Source organism: Canis aureus, chromosome 23 (assembly GCF_053574225.1).
Source record: "Canis aureus isolate CA01 chromosome 23, VMU_Caureus_v.1.0, whole genome shotgun sequence".
NCBI lineage: Eukaryota > Metazoa > Chordata > Mammalia > Carnivora > Canidae > Canis > Canis aureus.
The window spans coordinates 35654899-35672353 of record NC_135633.1 but is presented as its reverse complement, the minus strand read 5'-3'; the positions used below and the strand labels follow the sequence as shown (position 1 = coordinate 35672353).

Genomic DNA, 17455 nt, shown 5'->3' with positions numbered 1-17455 from the left:
GGAATGTTAAATGATGCAACCACTTTGGAAAACAACTTAGAAGTTCCTCAGAAGGTTAAACATAGAGTTACCAAATGACTCAGCAATTCCAACTAATGCCTAGGTATATACCCAAGAGAAATGAAAATATACATTCACACAAAAACATGTATATGAATGTTCACAGCAACATTATTTACAATAGCCAAATTATACAATCTGTATATAATCTATACAAACAGAAAATGGATTAGCAGTTGCTTAGTAATAGGGTTTGAGGGGAAAGAAGAAAGGTAATAGGGAATGGTTACTAATGAATGTGGGGTTTCTTTTAAGTGATGGCAATATTTTAAAAGTATTATAGCAATGGTTGTACATTCTGTGAATATACTAAAAAACATCAAACTATGTACCTTAAATGGGTAAATTGAATGGCATGTGAATTATGTATCTCAGCAAAGCTCTTAAGGGTGTCTGAGTGGCTCAACTGGTTAAGTGTCCAACTTCTGATTTTGGTTCAGGCCATAATCTCAGGGTTGTGGGATTAAGATGCAATGTGGCTCATTCCTTTGGTGGGCGCAGAGCCTGCTTAAGATTCACTCCCTCTCCTTTTGCCCCTCCCCCCATTCTAAAACTAAGTAAATAAGTCTCTTTAAAATAAAGCTATCTGGAAATTCGGAAGGGATCATTAACTCTGAGCATCACTATAGGGTGATCTCAGTGGGCTATTTGTGGGAAGCCTCTGGTATCAGCAGCTTCGGGTCTTTCCTTGCTTGCATTCGCTGGCAAAGAGGCTTTCACCATTCCCTGGAGAGTAATGATCTACCTGACAATGTTCTGGGAACTCTTACGAATTTTTTTTACTTCCTCGTTCATCTGTCCTCTCCCTCTGCCTCTCCCCTCTACGCATGCTCTCTCTCAAATAAATAAATCTTAGAAATTAATTAATTACTTAATGTGCTTGAGGTTCTGTCTCTTCCTCTCCCTCTATCTCTCCTAACCCCATTAAATAATTACTTACTTAATTAATCAGGCCATCCTTCAAAAATAGTCCAAATTCCACTTGTGAAAAGCCTTCCCTGCAACTCTAACCCTGAGTGAACAGTCTTTTTTAAACTCTGACCTATTAGCCCAGGCCAAGAATCTAAGAGTCAATCTTGATTATTCTCATTTTCCAACACCTCAGATTCAAATCTATGAGCAAATCCTCCGTTCTTTTTTTTCTTAAGATTTTTTTTTTTTTTTTTTTGAGAGAGAGAGAGAGAAAGAACACTCAAGTAGGCACACATGGGGTGAGGAGAGGCAGAGGGAGAGAAAGAGACACAAGCACATTCCATGGGGCTCAATCCCACAACCCTGAGATCATATGAACAACAATGTCTGGCACACAGTAGACACTCAATAGATATTTGCTATTATTCGCTGCAAAAATAATTTGCCAACTAACCGTGGAAATCCTTGAGATGTTTAATTCCCTGTTCCCTATGACGCACTTAAGTAATTTTTCCTTCTATGTAACTTTTTCCTCCTTGCAAGACAGAGATCATGTCTTATATTCCTTATGTGTAAAAACCCCTAGTACAAACATTTGTACTAGTCTGGTTCCCTGAAAACATATCAAAATATTTTAGTCTGCAGATGGTAAATGTCTTTAGAATAATTTCCAGATTTGTGGTAAAAACTGGCTATGGTATTTCTTAAACAGTAAATCACAACAGAGTTGGCACACTTACTTCTAGCATCTGTCTTATCTGACTCACTGAGACATAAATCATCCTTGGCATCAGTGCTTCCCTCAACACCATGTCTTAAAAAAAACTTTATATCATTTTCATCAATTTCATTATCATCAATGTCATACTTCTGTAGCCCCTCTAATAGCTTCACGGCCGCTAAATGGGCAAACCTGTAGAAAAGAACAAGTAATTAACAAGATCCACAATCTTCTTCAAATTCAAACTTCAGGGTACCTGGGTGGCTCAGTGATTGAGCTTCTGCCCTCAGCTCAGGGCATGATCCTGGGGTCCCAGGATAGAGTCCCACATTGGGCTCCCCGGAGGGAGCCTGCTTCTCCCTCAGCCGATATCTCTGCCTCTCTCTCTGTGCCTTTCCTGAATAAATTAAACCTTTAAAAAAAAATTCAAAGTGCACTCTGCACTTAATTTAGTGAATTACATTCTGTAAGTATGCCACCAACCCATCTACCCATAAAGAAGCAAAATTGTACCTGAAGTCAATTATACCTGTAATTCTTTGAGCTACATCCAGCTCAAAGAGTTACTGGACACTAAGGGCAAATAGTCATGCTAAAATCTAAAAATAAAATCTGTTCCATAATTTTTATTGGCAAAAATCCAACTGTGAGAGGAGACCTGAAGTCAAAAGATTATGTGAGGGGCCCCTAGACAGAGCTGCTCAACTGAAAAGAAAGCCAGAACCACCCTACTTGTTACCTATATTTACTACCTTTTATGATGGCCTGTTTTAGATAGCAGAAATAGTTCTTGCTCCAGTTTTAAGGTTAGCTATAACTCTAGGCACCATAATTTTCATCTTTCCTTAACTCAAAATACTTGGCATGGCTTTGAAATTTATTGAAAAAGTAGTGACTTTTCCATCCACGTTTTCTATTTTCTTTGATCTTTCCCACAACCCTATGAAGCTTCCAATAATATATGCTTGGTTTTGGAGCTGATGTTATGATTGCATGTAATCTGCAGTTTCCTCACAGGCTGTGAAATGTTTAATGTTTTTTCTTATGATACAGAGAAATACTCATTAAACACAAAATCTCAAATCCTATTTTTTTCACATACTTATATAACTACATGCACACATATATCCTTGTTTTTCACCAGGTATTATAATTTTTTAAAGACACAGTAACAAACATTTTAGGTAGTTTTAAGGTTAATAGAATTAATTATCTCTACTACTAGAGTATAATTTAACAGCTGTCATTTATGATTACTTCCTTTATGCCAGATTCATAGTGTTTCTATATCACTACATGCATTTTGGTGCATGAATTACAAAAATTCTAATAGGTATATAGTAGAATCTCATTGTGGTTCTAATTTGCATTTTCCTAATGAAAATGACTGTGAGCATTTTTTCATATACACATTTGCCATCTGTACGTTTTCCTGTGGTGAATAAACAAAATCAAATGCTGGCAAGATAAGAAACAAAAGAAACTCTCATCCACTGCTGGTGAGAATGCAAATTGGTATGGTCACTTTCAAAGACACTTTGGCAATTTCTTATAAAGTTACACATATTCTTAGCATATGACCCAGTGATCCTACTCCTAAGTATTTATCCAAGTGAACTGAGAACATGTTCACACAAAAAACTGTATGTGAATGTTTATAACAGCTTTGTGCAGAATCACCATAAAATAGATATAATCAAGATGTCCTTCAACAGGTTACTGAATTATCAAACTATCGAATACTATGGAATTCTACATCCAATGGAATAGTACTCTGTAATAAGAAGGAATGAGCTACCAATACACATGGAAGAATCTCATGTGTCATTATGCTGAGTGAAAGAAGCCAGATATATGAGTATGTACTATATGATTCTATTTATATAAAACTCTAAGAAATGCAAACTAATGTACAGTGACAGAAAGCAGATCAGCATTTGCTTGGGAAAGGGAAGTGGAAAGCAGTGGAAGAGATTACAAAGGAGGCTCAAGGAGACTTTGGAGAATGATGGATATGTTCACCATCTTGATGGTGGTAATGGTTTCACAGGCATATACATAGGTCAGAATTCATCAATTTGTACTATACAAATATGTGTACTTTGTCATACAGCAATTAAACCTTGATAAAGCTGTTTTCCAAAATAAAAAGAAAGTGGGCCTGAGTTGATAATGATCCTAGGTATGTAGTACCATGCTCCAAGGCTTCAAAGAAATCCCTCAAAAATTTTAAGGAATGTGAACTCATAAAAATTGCAGAGCAATTCAATGAATGATTAGCATTGAATGATTAGCATTCTGTCAGGCCTCATTTGCAACTTTTAGCCCACATTCCTACTTTAGATTCAAGCAGTTCTGAACCCCATACAGTTCTTCAAACATACAAAGTGTTATCTTACAACTCTTCCTCCTTCAATCATCAGCATAAATGTTGCTCCCTCCAAAAAAAAAATTTTCCTGACCTCTGTATAAATTGTCTCCCTTCAGTTTTCCTCATATCTTTCACTATCATCTGTATTAACATTTCTCCCCCAAAACTTTCAAATAGGAAGACCACTTTTTCTCCATGTTCTTACTATATCTTTTGTAACACATGTTCAATGATAATAATTATGTATGTACAGTGTCTCTTTACAAGATTGTAAACCTGGGGGCAAAAACTGTTTTTTTCATCTTTGTAATCTTAACATTAAGCATACCAGTAGGGATACACTAAGTATATAGGAAGCTAAATGAAAAATAGCCAAATAAGGGGAACCTGGGTGGCTCAGTAGGTTAAGCATCTGCCTTCGGCTCAGGTCATGATCTCAGGGTCCTGGGATTGAGCCCTACATCAGGCTCCCTGCTCAGCTTCACCCCAAACCCATGTTAGATAAAATCTTTATTAAAACAATAACAACAACAACCAAATGAACAAATGGATGAGCTAAATTTTCCTTGAGCAGGATATGCTCAAAAATAAGTGTTATATGTAATTTAAACGTAAATACCAAAATTTGTTTCAAAACCTGTATGACTCCTTTTGATTACTCCTTTTAATCACATAGTATTTCTCAACAGGTACAAGCATTTAGGTGAAACAATTCTTCATTCTGTATCCCTGTTCTTTTTTTTAAAAAGAGGTTTTATTTATTTATTCATGAGAGACACAGAGAGAGAGGCAGAGACATAGGCAGAGGGAGAAACAGGCTCCCTATGGGGAGCCCAATGCAGGACTCAATCCTGAGACCCAGGGATCATGCCTTGAGCTGAAGGCAGAAATTTAACCACTGAGCCACCCAAGTGCCCCTGCACCCCTGTTCTAAGCACTGTAGAATGTTTAGCATTCCTGGACCTGAAGTTACTATGTATCAGTGATGGTCTCCACTCATTGTGACACTCCTCCACACATTTCCAAATTCCCTCCCCAGCCTCTCAAGGGGAAATTAATATTTCCCAGTTGAAAACCATTACTTTAGTGAGAAGTAAATTTGATATGTCATCAAAGGTCAATTCAGCTTGAAAAGTGTCATCCCATCAGCCTTTGATGGAATCGTATAATTCCATTAAATCCTCAGAGTTTTCTGAGTGTAAGAGAGTATATACAAAATTTTAAAAACAAAAGAAAGTAGTAAAGCAGATAGGGATACCTCTTAGCCACATCACTGGGTTTCTCCCCTGCTTTGTTGGTAATATTACTGTCTGCTCCCATTTTAATCATCCACTGCAAACACTCTATGTGGCCTTGTCCAGCAGCTGTTAAAAAAAAAAAAACAGAAAATACAAAAAGTTATTATTAGTAACAACTGTCTAAAATCTCACAGTCCCATTAGAGAGTAGTTTCATAAATAGTGATCCTTGTAATAACCAACAAATTTGGGCAGATATTATCAGCTGTTAATTTGTGTATTCATTAGACAAACATTTAAGCAAAAATCTACTGTGCTCAACTCCTACACAGAGGACCTTACACACAGATATAAAAGTTGAAGCTTGAAGAGGTTATTTAATATCACACAGCACGCAAATAATGGCTTGAAAATATAATCTAGGCTTTCTCAATCCTTATCCAGTGTTCATCTGCTGCTACCTATAGCTGCTGACTAATCTTGCAGCTGACCAGAATGTGAGTGCAATCCAAGCCCGGGGCCCACATTGACTTTGAAAATCTTGTGTCATCTTATGTAAACAGGTTATCCTTCTGATTCTCACATCTCAAAATTATAGGCCCCCCACTTATTATCATCTGAACTGTTTACCACCTTTTTCTAGATCTTGTCCTTAACACATGTACCCAGGATTAATTTTCACCTCCACAACTTTGTTTATGTGCCTTCTCGCCTAGTTCCCAGGGCTCAACTACATGTTCATCTACCTTCTATCCATCCTTGTAGATCCATTTGAAGATTCAGGGGAACTGGGCGGGGGGGGGGGGGGGGGGGGGAACCTTAACAGACTTAAAAGATTTGACTTTAGATGCAGTAGATAGTGAGCCTGGAGGACTGTCTCACACTGTCTATATGGTGCTGACATCTGATTGCTGCTAAATATAAGTGCCTCTGTAAAATGAATCAAAGACAAGAAATATTTGGTATGTCCCTAGTTTCTCAAAAAGTGAATCCACCTCCAAAACTGGCAACAGAGAAAAGAAGACACAAAGTCTGATACAGTGACAAAATAACCCCCTCATGTCTGTTACTATAAGGGTTCTTCTACCCTTCTCTAGTTCACTCAGAGCCATCTGTCAAACTCAGTTGGCCCCTGAAAATCCTGGGCTTTCTTGCTCTCTCCTACAGCAAATCCAAAACCAGTTAACCAAAAAACAGTACACGATTATAAGATTTCCCAGACCCCTAGAAATAACCTCGCTTTAGACAGAAACAGCAACATATTCCATCTTTAAGAGTTACAAAATGGTGTTTATGAATCACAGATAATTGTTTTATAAGATAGAATGAGCTTAACTAAACACTTCCATTTTATTACACAAGTAATCTTTACAAAGGGGGGAGCAGAAGCTAAGTAACTTCTCTAAAATGAAATACAATAAAAGGAATTTTACTCAAGATCCTTATTGTACATTCATTAGGCTATGTTAATTTGATCTATGTTTTTTAGAAAACAGATAAAATCATGCAGTGACTAGAAATTTTTAAGAAATTTAACAATCCTCAAATGACTAATAAGAATGCCTCAATGATAGACACCACAGCTTATTTACGGAATCAAATTCAAAATTAAAGAAAAATAAACAGATTAATCAATGTGGGAAATGTGAATTAAGTTATAAGGAGACATTAACTTTTATTTACCCAATTTGGATATAATCTAAACATAAAGATGTTTGTCAGGAATGGCAAATGTACACCAAACGCTCCTCCCCCCACTTGTAGCCACTTATCACAGCCTCCCAACCCCCACCACACTCCCTGATTCACCCCTGGCCCTAGGAGTCCTCAACAGACCGACTGACAAGACAAGGGGTGAAGGACAAACACTTCTGGTTACTCAGTTTCACCCTCCCATCTCACAGTGGCTGCATCCCCAACACCCTATTGTTACACATCAAGCCTTTTTTTTTTTTATTGGAGTTCAATCTGCCAACATATAGCATGACACCCAGTGCTCATCCCATCAAGTGCCCCCCTCAATGCCCGTCACCCAGTCACCCCCCGCCCACCTCCCCTTCCACCACCCCTAGTTCATTTACCAGAGTTAGGAGTCTTTCATGTTCTGTCTCCCTTTCTGATATTTCCCACTCATTTTTTCTCCTTTCCCCTTTATTCCCTTTCACTATTTTTTATATTCCCCAAATGAATGAGACCACATAATGTTTGTCCTTCTCCAATTGACTTATTTCACTCAGCATAATACCCTCTAGTTCCATCCACGTCGAAGCAAATGGTATTTGTCGTTTCTAATGGCTGAGTAATATTCCATTGTATACATTGACCACATCTTTATCCATTCATCTTTCGATGGACACCGAGGCTCCTTCCACAGTTTGGCTATTGTGGACATTGCTGCTATAAACATCGGGGTGCAGCCACTCTGGAAAACTGTGTGGAGGTTCCTCAAAGAGTTAAAAATAGATCTGCCCTACGACCCAGCAATTGCACTGCTGGGGATTCACCCCAAAGATACAGATGCAGTGAAACGCTGGGACACCTGCATCAAGCCCTTTAGAACATTCTTCCAGATTCCTCATTTCAATCTTTTGTCCAGTAGTGAAGAAATGACTGAGAAAGGCTGAAAACTAGCCATCAATGAAAACTTCATCCTTCCTGTGAAGATGCATTATAAGTACCATGTCACACTTATCTTTGCTACAGTGTCTAATAATGCTCCACATACACATTAGTAACAAAAAGTGGTCATACCTAGGATATGAAATGGGGGCTTTGCTTCAGGACACCACGTTTTAAAAAATATATATACAGTGTACATTTTAAGTTCCCTGCCCATTCACAAATCCCATGGTGAAGAGCCAAACCCACAGACAGCCAGCTCAGATAGAGGAGTAAGATTATCCAAGTCTAGGACAGTGTTTGCCAAAATGGGAATTTCTCTGAGTATAAGAGGAATCCCCTCTGCATTCCCCTTCTTCTTATTCCACCTAACCTCTCTCTTATAAAACTACTGGTATACATGATGTTTAGATTCTATACTGAAGTTTATGAATTAAACCAGCTTTAATCATTAAACTAAGAACCTAACCAACGGGAACATAATCTGTGATTGGGCCCATCAGAAGTTATTGATAAAATAAAATCTAAATCAAACACATAATGCATTAACTACCCTACTGTCTTTTTACTCTAAACCGTTTTTGGTTTTTTGGGGGGTTTTTTTGTTTGTTTTTTCTCCCAACAAGGAGGTGACAATTTGACAAAGTCTGATTAAAAAAGTAAAAAAGGTAATTAATATTTTAGAATTCCACACAGAAGGAAGGAGAGAATGCAGAGAATAGTGGTGGACATCTTGAAAATGTGTGTGGGTTTTTTTTTTTTTTTTAAGATTTTATTTATTTATTCATGAGAGACACACACAGAGAGAGACAGAGACACAGGCAGAGGGAGAAGGAGGCTCCATGCAAGGAGCCCGACGCGGGACTCAATCCTGGGACTCCAGGATCAGGCCCTGAGCCAAAGGCAGATGAGCCACCCAGGTATCCCTTGAAAATGTGTTTTTTTTTTTTTTTTTTTTTTTTTTTTTTTTTAATTTTTATTTATTTATGATAGTCACAGAGAGAGAGAGAGGCAGAGACAGAGGCAGAGGGAGAAGCAGGCTCCATGCCGGGAGCCCGACGTGGGATTCGATCCCGGGTCTCCAGGATCGCGCCCTGTGCCAAAGGCAGGTGCTAAACCGCTGCGCCACCCAGGGATCCCCAGAAAATGTGTTTAAATCTAATGTTCATTGATATTTCTATGGAAGTAAAAACATTTTTGCAGAGTACAAGAAAAAAGAAAATTCTGCTTTACCTTTTTTTCCAAACTCTGCTATACCTTTTTTTCAAATTCTGCTATACCTTTTTTTCAAATTCTGCTATACCTTTTTCATGCTTTAGCAAGATCATTTATAGTCCGAAGAAATAGTAGTCCTAAGAAACTTCTCCAGCAGTGAATTTGGATATCTTAATATGTCAATGCCATAAGAGAATTTCCATTCGAATTACTCTAAATATGATAGTGAATTTCTAGCATCATAAAAGGAGTAACACATTAAACTGAAAATTAAGTATTCTGTGTACCATATAAGGTAGACTGATATCCCTTAGGGTATTAGGAAAACTTTCACATTTTCACATGTTTCTGAGGGATAATTTTATTAAAGGTAAATAACAGTAATTGTGTCAGAACTGAAAATGAAACAGGAATCATAACTCACCTTTATGCATAAGAGTTGATCCATTATTATCACGTTCATTAATGTTAATTACTCCATCTTCTATTAATTTCTTAAGCATTTCCAAATCACCCTTAAAGGCAGCTACATGACCTGGAAACGCTAAGGCTAGGAATAAAAATTCAGCATTTCAGTAAACACATGAGTTCATTTGTTTTCCCTACCTTAAGCAGTCACATTTCAGATTTCAATATTAACTCAATTATGATGTGATATTGGAATTAGTTCGATTGATGCAATGACAAGTAATAAAATGAGAATCATAAAATAAGATTATTATTAATTGCATGGCCCTTTCTCCCTGCAAGACCTCAAACATGCCAAGAGTAGTACTGTACCAGAACTATTCTTAGCAATATTCCACTCTCCCTCAGACCACCACAAAACACAAGAAGATGGTCATTTTCTTTTTTTTTTTTATTTTTTTTTATTTATGATAGTCACAGAGAGAGAGAGAGAGAGAGAGAAAGAGAGAGGCAGAGACACAGGCAGAGGGAGAAGCAGGCTCCATGCACCGGGAGCCCGACGTGGGATTCGATCCCAGGTCTCCAGGATCGTGCCCTGGGCCAAAGGCAGGCGCTAAACCACTGCACCACCCAGGGATCCCATTTTCAATCCCTTATATAAAGACATAATTGGTTTAAATTCCTACATTTGCACAGACCACTCTCCTCTGTTTGCATGGAAACGAAGAAAGCAAAATTAACAGGAAGCAGATAAAGTATATGTAAACAAATACATATACATAAACACATGCCTATGTAAATGTACCTGACCTAAGTGCCTAACTATAAATACTTAATAAAATGTTTTTAAAGATGACTTCATATATTAACCCCTTCCTGAATCCAGACGTGGTAGTAAGCACTTATAAGGAATGCCTCATCATAACCCTCTTAACAACTCTGAGATATAGTTATTCTCATTTTTAAATGTGGAAAGGAAAGAGAATAGCCAAACAGTATTTTTAAAGATTTATTTATTTTAGAGAGACGGCACAGTGGGAAGAGGCAGAGGGAGAGGAAAAGTCTGAGGCAGACTCTGTGCTGTGTGCAGAGCTCAAAAGCTCAATCTCACGACCCCAAGATCATGAACTGAGCTGAAGCCAAGAGTTGGGCACTTAACTGCGCCACTGAGGCAACACTCCAAGGAGTATTTTTAAAAGAACAAAGTTGGAGACTTACACTACTTGTTTTTAAGTCTTACTATAAAGCTACAGTAATCAAGGCAGTTGCAGTATTGGCAAATAAACATATATATCAGTAAGACAGTACGCAGAGGCCAGAAATACACCCATACATATACAGGCAATTGATTTTTTACAACGTTGACAAAATATATCAATGAAGAAAGGGAAGCTTTTCCAAAAAACTGGTGCTAAGACAAGTAGATATATGTAGGGGAAAAAAAAAAAACAATGTTTTTAAATAAACACTTTATTTCACTCAAAATTCCAGATAAAATTTAACTTGATATAGATCAAAGATCTGAATTAAAAAGCCAAAACTGAAAAACTTCTGGGAAACTACAGAAGAACATCTTGGACAAGTATTTCACAGATAGGACACACAAAAAAATGACCTGTAGAAAAGATTGATAAATTGTACTTTATCAAAATTTAAGACTTTTGTTCTTTGAAAGATACTGCCAAGGGGCACCTGGATGGCTCAGGGAGTTAAGCAGCCAACTCCTAATTTCAGCTCAGGTCATTATCTCAGGGTCATGTGATCAAGCCCTGTGTGTCAGACAGCTTCACATTGAGCACGGAACCCGCTTAAGATTCTCTCTCCCTTCTTTCTCTGCCCCTCTCTTGCTACTCCTGAGCTCAATCTCTCTAAAATAAATAAAATTCAAAATTTTATATATTTTATATATAAACTATAAAAAGAAAGATACTGCCAAGAAACCAGGCAAGCTTCAGAAAGGGAGAAAATATATGCCGTAACATATAACTAACAAAACCTAAAGAACTGTCAAAAGTCAGTAATGAGTAGACATACAACTCAATTAAAAAATGGGCAAAAGAATTAAACAGACACCTCATAAAAGATACACAAATGCTCTTTTGAAAAGATGCTCAATATCGTTCGTTTTCAGGGAAATATAGATTAAAACCACACAGTAAGGTAACACTACTCACCCATAGAACAGTTAATAAAACAGACTATATCAAGTGTTAGCAATTCCATGGAGCAAATGGAATTCTCATACACATAAGTGGTGATGTAAAGCCATACAACTACTTTAGAAAATAATTACACAACTTTTTTTTTTTTTTTTTAAGTAGGCTTCATGCCTAGCATGGAGCCCAGTTTGGGGCTTGAACTCATGACCTGATATTAATACCTAGGCTGAGATCAAGAGCCAGATACTTAACTGACTGAGCCACCTGAGTGCTCCAGTTACACAACTTCTTAAAGTTAAACATAAACCCACCATACACTCCACTCCTCTGTATTTACCAAGAGAACTGCAAACATATATGTAAATGTTCAGAGCAGCTTTATTAATAATAGCCCAAAATTGGTAATAATCCAATGTTCATCAGCAGGTGAGCTGGTTTAAAACAAAATAAAACAAAGTATATCCATATAATGGAATTTTATTTAGCAATAAAAATGAATATACATAATATACATATGTATATTAATAGAATCTCAAAATGGTTCTATTAGAAAATTCAAATTAATCTACAGTGACAGAAAGCAAGTAAGTGGTTGTGTGCAGCCAGGCTAAAAGTAAGGGTAACTACAAGGGGATATTAAAAATATTTCAAAATATATATATATATTTCAGAGGTGATGGAAATGTTTTGTATCTTGATTGTGATATTTTCAAAATACATCAAAACTCACCGAACTGCACACTAAATGAATACAGTTTATTATATATAAACCATACTTTAATAAAATTGATTCTAGGGGTGTCTGGGTGGCTCAGTTGTTTCACTGTCAGACTCTTGACTGCGGCTCAGGTCATGATCTCACAGTCCTGAGATTGAGCCCCAGGTCTGGCTCCATGCTCAGTAAGGAGTCTGCTTCAGGAATGTCTCCCTCTCCCTTAGCCCCTCCCCCTGCTCATGCTCACTTGCTCTCTCTCTCTCTAAAATAAATAAATAAATTCCCACCAAACATAAAGAGTGTAAACTCCTACAACTACTCTGATGAAGAATATAGCAATCCCTATTTATACTGAAGATGGGCAGATCCCACCAAGCAAACTGCACACCTATTTACCCAAGCAGAGCTCTCAGCTCTCAGTCTTCAGAGAAGATAGGCAGTACCTCAAGAAGCCACATCCATCAATCCCAGTGTGCCATACAAATATTGTCTACATGGGCTATGTGTTAAAAAGGTACTGAAGCACTTCTCTGTAGAATCTCTTGTATGTATGGAGACACATACAAGAATATCCATGACAACACTGACTGTAATAGTGAAAAAACAATCTAAATATCAAATTGGAAAATGAATAATGATTTTCATAATATGCAAAACTATACCAACATTTAAAAAGAATAAACTAGGATACTTCCATCAACCTAAATCTCAAAAACATAGTATTTTGTGGAAAAAGTAAGGAATAAAAGAATGCATATTGTTTTACACCATTTTCATAAGATTTTAAAAGAAGTTTCAAAGACTGCTAGTTGTCCACAAAAACGGTCTTCCTTCAATAGTAAGGGAGTGGTAGCTGAGGTGAGTCTTCTCAGCAAGGTACTGAATCCTCCAGGCTTCCTCACAGCTAATATGCCCATGTGACTTAACTTTTGCCAATGCAATGTTAGCAAAAGTGATGAGTACTTATTAGGCCTTGAAAATCTTATAGTCTTGCTCCCTCCCCCCACCTCCTGTTATATTCTCTACAACCAAAGAAAGCTAGTGGGGAAAAAAAAGCCAGTTACTGAATGACTGCACAGCACAGATTCACTCTTCAACCTGGGCTGTCATATAAATCACTAAGCCACTGAATTTTAGGTCATTTTAGTCTATTACTTCAAAAACACACAATAGTGTATATTTTTGTGGTACATATACACTAAATATAAAACCTGTAGAATGGAATTATAAATCCAAAACAATAGTTACCTCTGAGAAGGAAGACAAAGAAATGAGTGATATTAAAGAGACAGAACCAAAAATAATAATAATAGAACCAAGAAGCTTTAAATCTATAATATTTTATCCTTAAATCAGTGGCATAGAGAATGTTCATTACATTAATCTCTATATATTTCTGCCTAAAACACTTTATAATAAAGAAAAACTGAATGAATTATAAGCAACATATTTATATAACTACAATGGACAATTATAGTACTATATTTAATTAAATGGACAATTATAAGTAACATATTTAAATGTAACATTTGCCCTATAATTTCTTTTTATTCCACTTACTCATTAAATGCTAAAACATTTCAGGGCTTATTACTTACTTTCCTGATCTCTCGGATCACTTTGTTCATACTCAGCCCCTTGGATAAACTGCAAAATGTTCTGCTTAAAGAACCTCTGGGCCAGATCCAATACATTTTCTCCATTATCATTGAAGGCTTTTAAAGCTTGTGTTATACTGTTCATTCTACTGAGTAGGAATTTAAAGCAGTGAAGGTGACCTTCCATGGCTGCTAAGTGAACTATAGGTGAGAGAGAAAAAAAAAAAAATTTTAAATTGATGATAAAGTAACTTGAAGAAAGAAATAACAACACTGGCTCTCGTTCTCACAGGAAGATGACTGTCCCTTTCCTATATAACAGGAAAATACGGGATCCCTGGGTGGCGCAGCGGTTTGGTGCCTGCCTTTGGCCCGGGGCGTGATCCTGGAGACCCGGGATCGAATCCCACGTCGGGCTCCCGGTGCATGGAGCCTGCTTCACCCTCTGCCTATGTCTCTGCTTCTCTCTCTCTCTCTCTGTGTGACTATCATAAATAAATAAAAAATATTAAAAAAAAAAAAAACAGGAAAATACTCTGAGAAGGGTAACACCTTTTTTCCGAGCCTACAAGTCTTTACTCGACCTTCAGGTCATGCCAAAGCAACATACCAAATGATTAAAGAGTTACACATACTGTGAATGTACAGACACCAGAGGAGAGACACCAAATAGAAGGCCCCAGAAATTTTCTTGAAAAGTGAAATCTCAACTATGCATCTTATAATTACATGAGAAAATACTTGTTATGTAAGATAAATGATAGGTAATTTTTTTTTTAACGTTTTGGAAAAAAGTGCAAAAAACAAACCAGGTCACCATGAAAATATGAGTGTTATTTTTATCACTATGGATTTTGTCACTTTTCCATATACATTGATTCTTTTTATTTAAAACAGAAGACTGGATCAAAACTGCAGACAAAGCATACACACTAACTCACCATTTCTATTCTCAATCCTTGAAAATAGAAAAGATATATTTATTTCATTTATTTATTTTTTATTTATGATAGTCACAGAGAGAGAGAGAGAGGCAGAGACACAGGCAGAGGAAGAAGCAGGCTCCATGCACCGGGAGCCCGACGTGGGATTCGATCCCGGGTCTTCAGGATCGCACCCTGGGCCAAAGGCAGGCGCCAAACCGCTGTGCCACCCAGGGATCCCAGAAAAGATATTTTTGAAGCCAAAAAAGACTAGAAAAACAAACAAGAACATCAAGAACACACAACAAATTTTAAGGAAGCCCTGAAAGAAAACATAACTGAATCAGACTAAAGGAGAGCCACAACCCAAAATCTGCAAAAAAATTGGAATGCTTCTGGGGTATCACAAGTTTAGAGGCAGTGATTACAAAGAAAAAGGGAGCCTTCACACCTCTGGAGAAGTGACTATTTGGGAAACAACAACCCAATCAACATACAAACCTTGCCTCTGGAGGAGTAGGGCAGTGCCTAAGTGACCAGTATAATGCAGGAGAAACAAGATGTAATAATACCTAAAAGAAAAGCTGCAGGCACACACCACTCTACACTTTCTCAGATGAACCTAAAAAAAAAAAATTAAAACTCCCCATAAAACTTGAGATTCTTCCAACAGCTCATTCATCATATATCCACTTAAGTCTTACAGACATTGTGAACTTAACATAATAAAAACAACTCCTCATCGCTCTTGCATACCTTTTCCTTACATAGTTTCCCCCATCTTACTTAATAGGAACTCACTCTTCTCCATGTAGCTCATGCCCAAAACCCTGGAGCCATCCTTGACTCCTTTCTGTCACTCTCAACACCTTCATGAATCAGCAAATTTTATTGGCTCTATCTTTAAAGAATATACTGACCCCAATTACTTCTCACTATCTTTGTTGCCTCTGCTCTGCTCCAACCAAATAGCAGCATTAAATTATTGCATCAGGCTCCCAACTGCTATATTTCTACCCTTGCTATCCCTATACCCACACTGCAATCTATTAGAAACAAAACAGAGAAAATGTTCTTAAATGTAGTCAGATCATGTCACTGCTATGCTCAAAATCTTTCAATGGCTCATGTTACCCTGACCTCATGATCTATTACTTACTCTCTCACTTCTGTTCTAACCATACTGACTCACTGTTACTCAAATACACTCCTGCCTCACAAACTTTAACTTGCTGTTATCTCTTCCTGAAATACTCTTTCCCTGTGATGGTCACAAGACCTGTTCCCTCAACTGCTTCAGTCTTTATCCAATTATCACTTCCCCAGGGAAGTCTTACCTGACCATCCTATTTTAAATTTCTTCCTCTTTAACATTCTACTCCCTTCTCTGATTTTATTCATACACATATCCCTACTTAATCATAATTTATATTCTTCTGATTATTGTCTCTGTCCCCACCAACACCACCACCGTATGAAGGCAGGGACTTTGTCTGTTTTATTTGGTGTGACATCCCTAGCACCAAGAAGAGGGAATGACACATAATAAATACTCAGTAAATAAATGCTGAATTAGTAATTTAAGATAGAGATTTGAATACAAGCAGTCTAGTACTGAAGCCACATTCTTCACCTCTATATTATACTATTAAAAATTAGGGACACCTGGGTGGCTCAGCGGTTGAACATCTGCTTTCAGCTCAAGGCATGATCCCGGGTCTAGGGATAGAGTCCCGCAATGGGCTCCCCGTGGCAAGCCTGCTTCTCCCTCTGCCTAGGTCTCTGCCTCTCTTTGTGTCTCTCATGAATAAGTAAAAAAAAAAAAAAAAAAAAAAAAAAAAAAACACTAAAAATAAATAATAAAAAATAAAAATTATACTCTATATGGTCATAAAAAATTATACATTTTTTTAAGATTTTATTTATTTATTCATTCATGAGAGACAGAGAGAAAGAGAGGCAGAGACACAGGCAGAGGGAGAAGCAGACTCCATACAGGGAGCCCGACGTGGGACTCAATCCTGGGTCTCCAGGATCACACCCTGCAGCCCTAACTGCTAAGCCACCAGGGCTGCCCAAAAATTATACATGTTTTAAGAAATAAAAGTTGGATTTTTTTTAATGAGCAGGCAGAAAGACTTAAAAATGATTAGACATATTTAATAAAGAATCAAATAAGAATGAAATTGCCCCCTACCATGTGTTACAGAAAAGTCAACTCCAAGTGGACTGGAAATCCAAATGAGAAGATAAAATAATAAAATTTCTTGACTATAAAATAATGTCTTCATGATCAAAGAGTATGGAAAGACTTTTTTAACAGGATTCAGAAAGGACTAACCATAAAGGAAGAGTTTATTAAACTTGACTACACTACAGTTAAAACTTTTATCATCAAAAGATATCTGAAAAAAATAAAAAGGCAAGCCATAGAATGGAAAAGATATTTAAATAAAAGAGATATGTGCAACATCTAAGTGACAGAAAGCTTGTATCTAGGTTACATAAAGACTCCTA

General features: G+C 37.1%; 1 protein-coding gene across 7 annotated transcripts in view; it reads right to left on the bottom strand.

Annotated features, from left to right (window-relative positions):
- ANKRD42 (ankyrin repeat domain 42) overlaps positions 1–17455 on the bottom strand; it is a 76962-nt gene that overhangs the window by 34543 nt on the left and 24964 nt on the right. For 5 of the 7 annotated variants that reach the window (XM_077867242.1, XM_077867239.1, XM_077867240.1 and 2 more), the window contains exons 6-9: positions 14016–14216; positions 9560–9685; positions 5323–5428; positions 1713–1885 (exon numbers count right to left, since the gene is read on the bottom strand). In XM_077867242.1, coding sequence (XP_077723368.1) covers positions 1713–1885; positions 5323–5428; positions 9560–9685; positions 14016–14216 — 606 coding nt within the window. Of the gene's footprint in view, positions 1–1426; positions 1586–1712; positions 1886–5322; positions 5429–9559; positions 9686–14015; positions 14217–17455 lie in introns of those variants that run through there. The other 2 variants (XM_077867243.1, XM_077867241.1) reach the window with 2 other exon arrangements.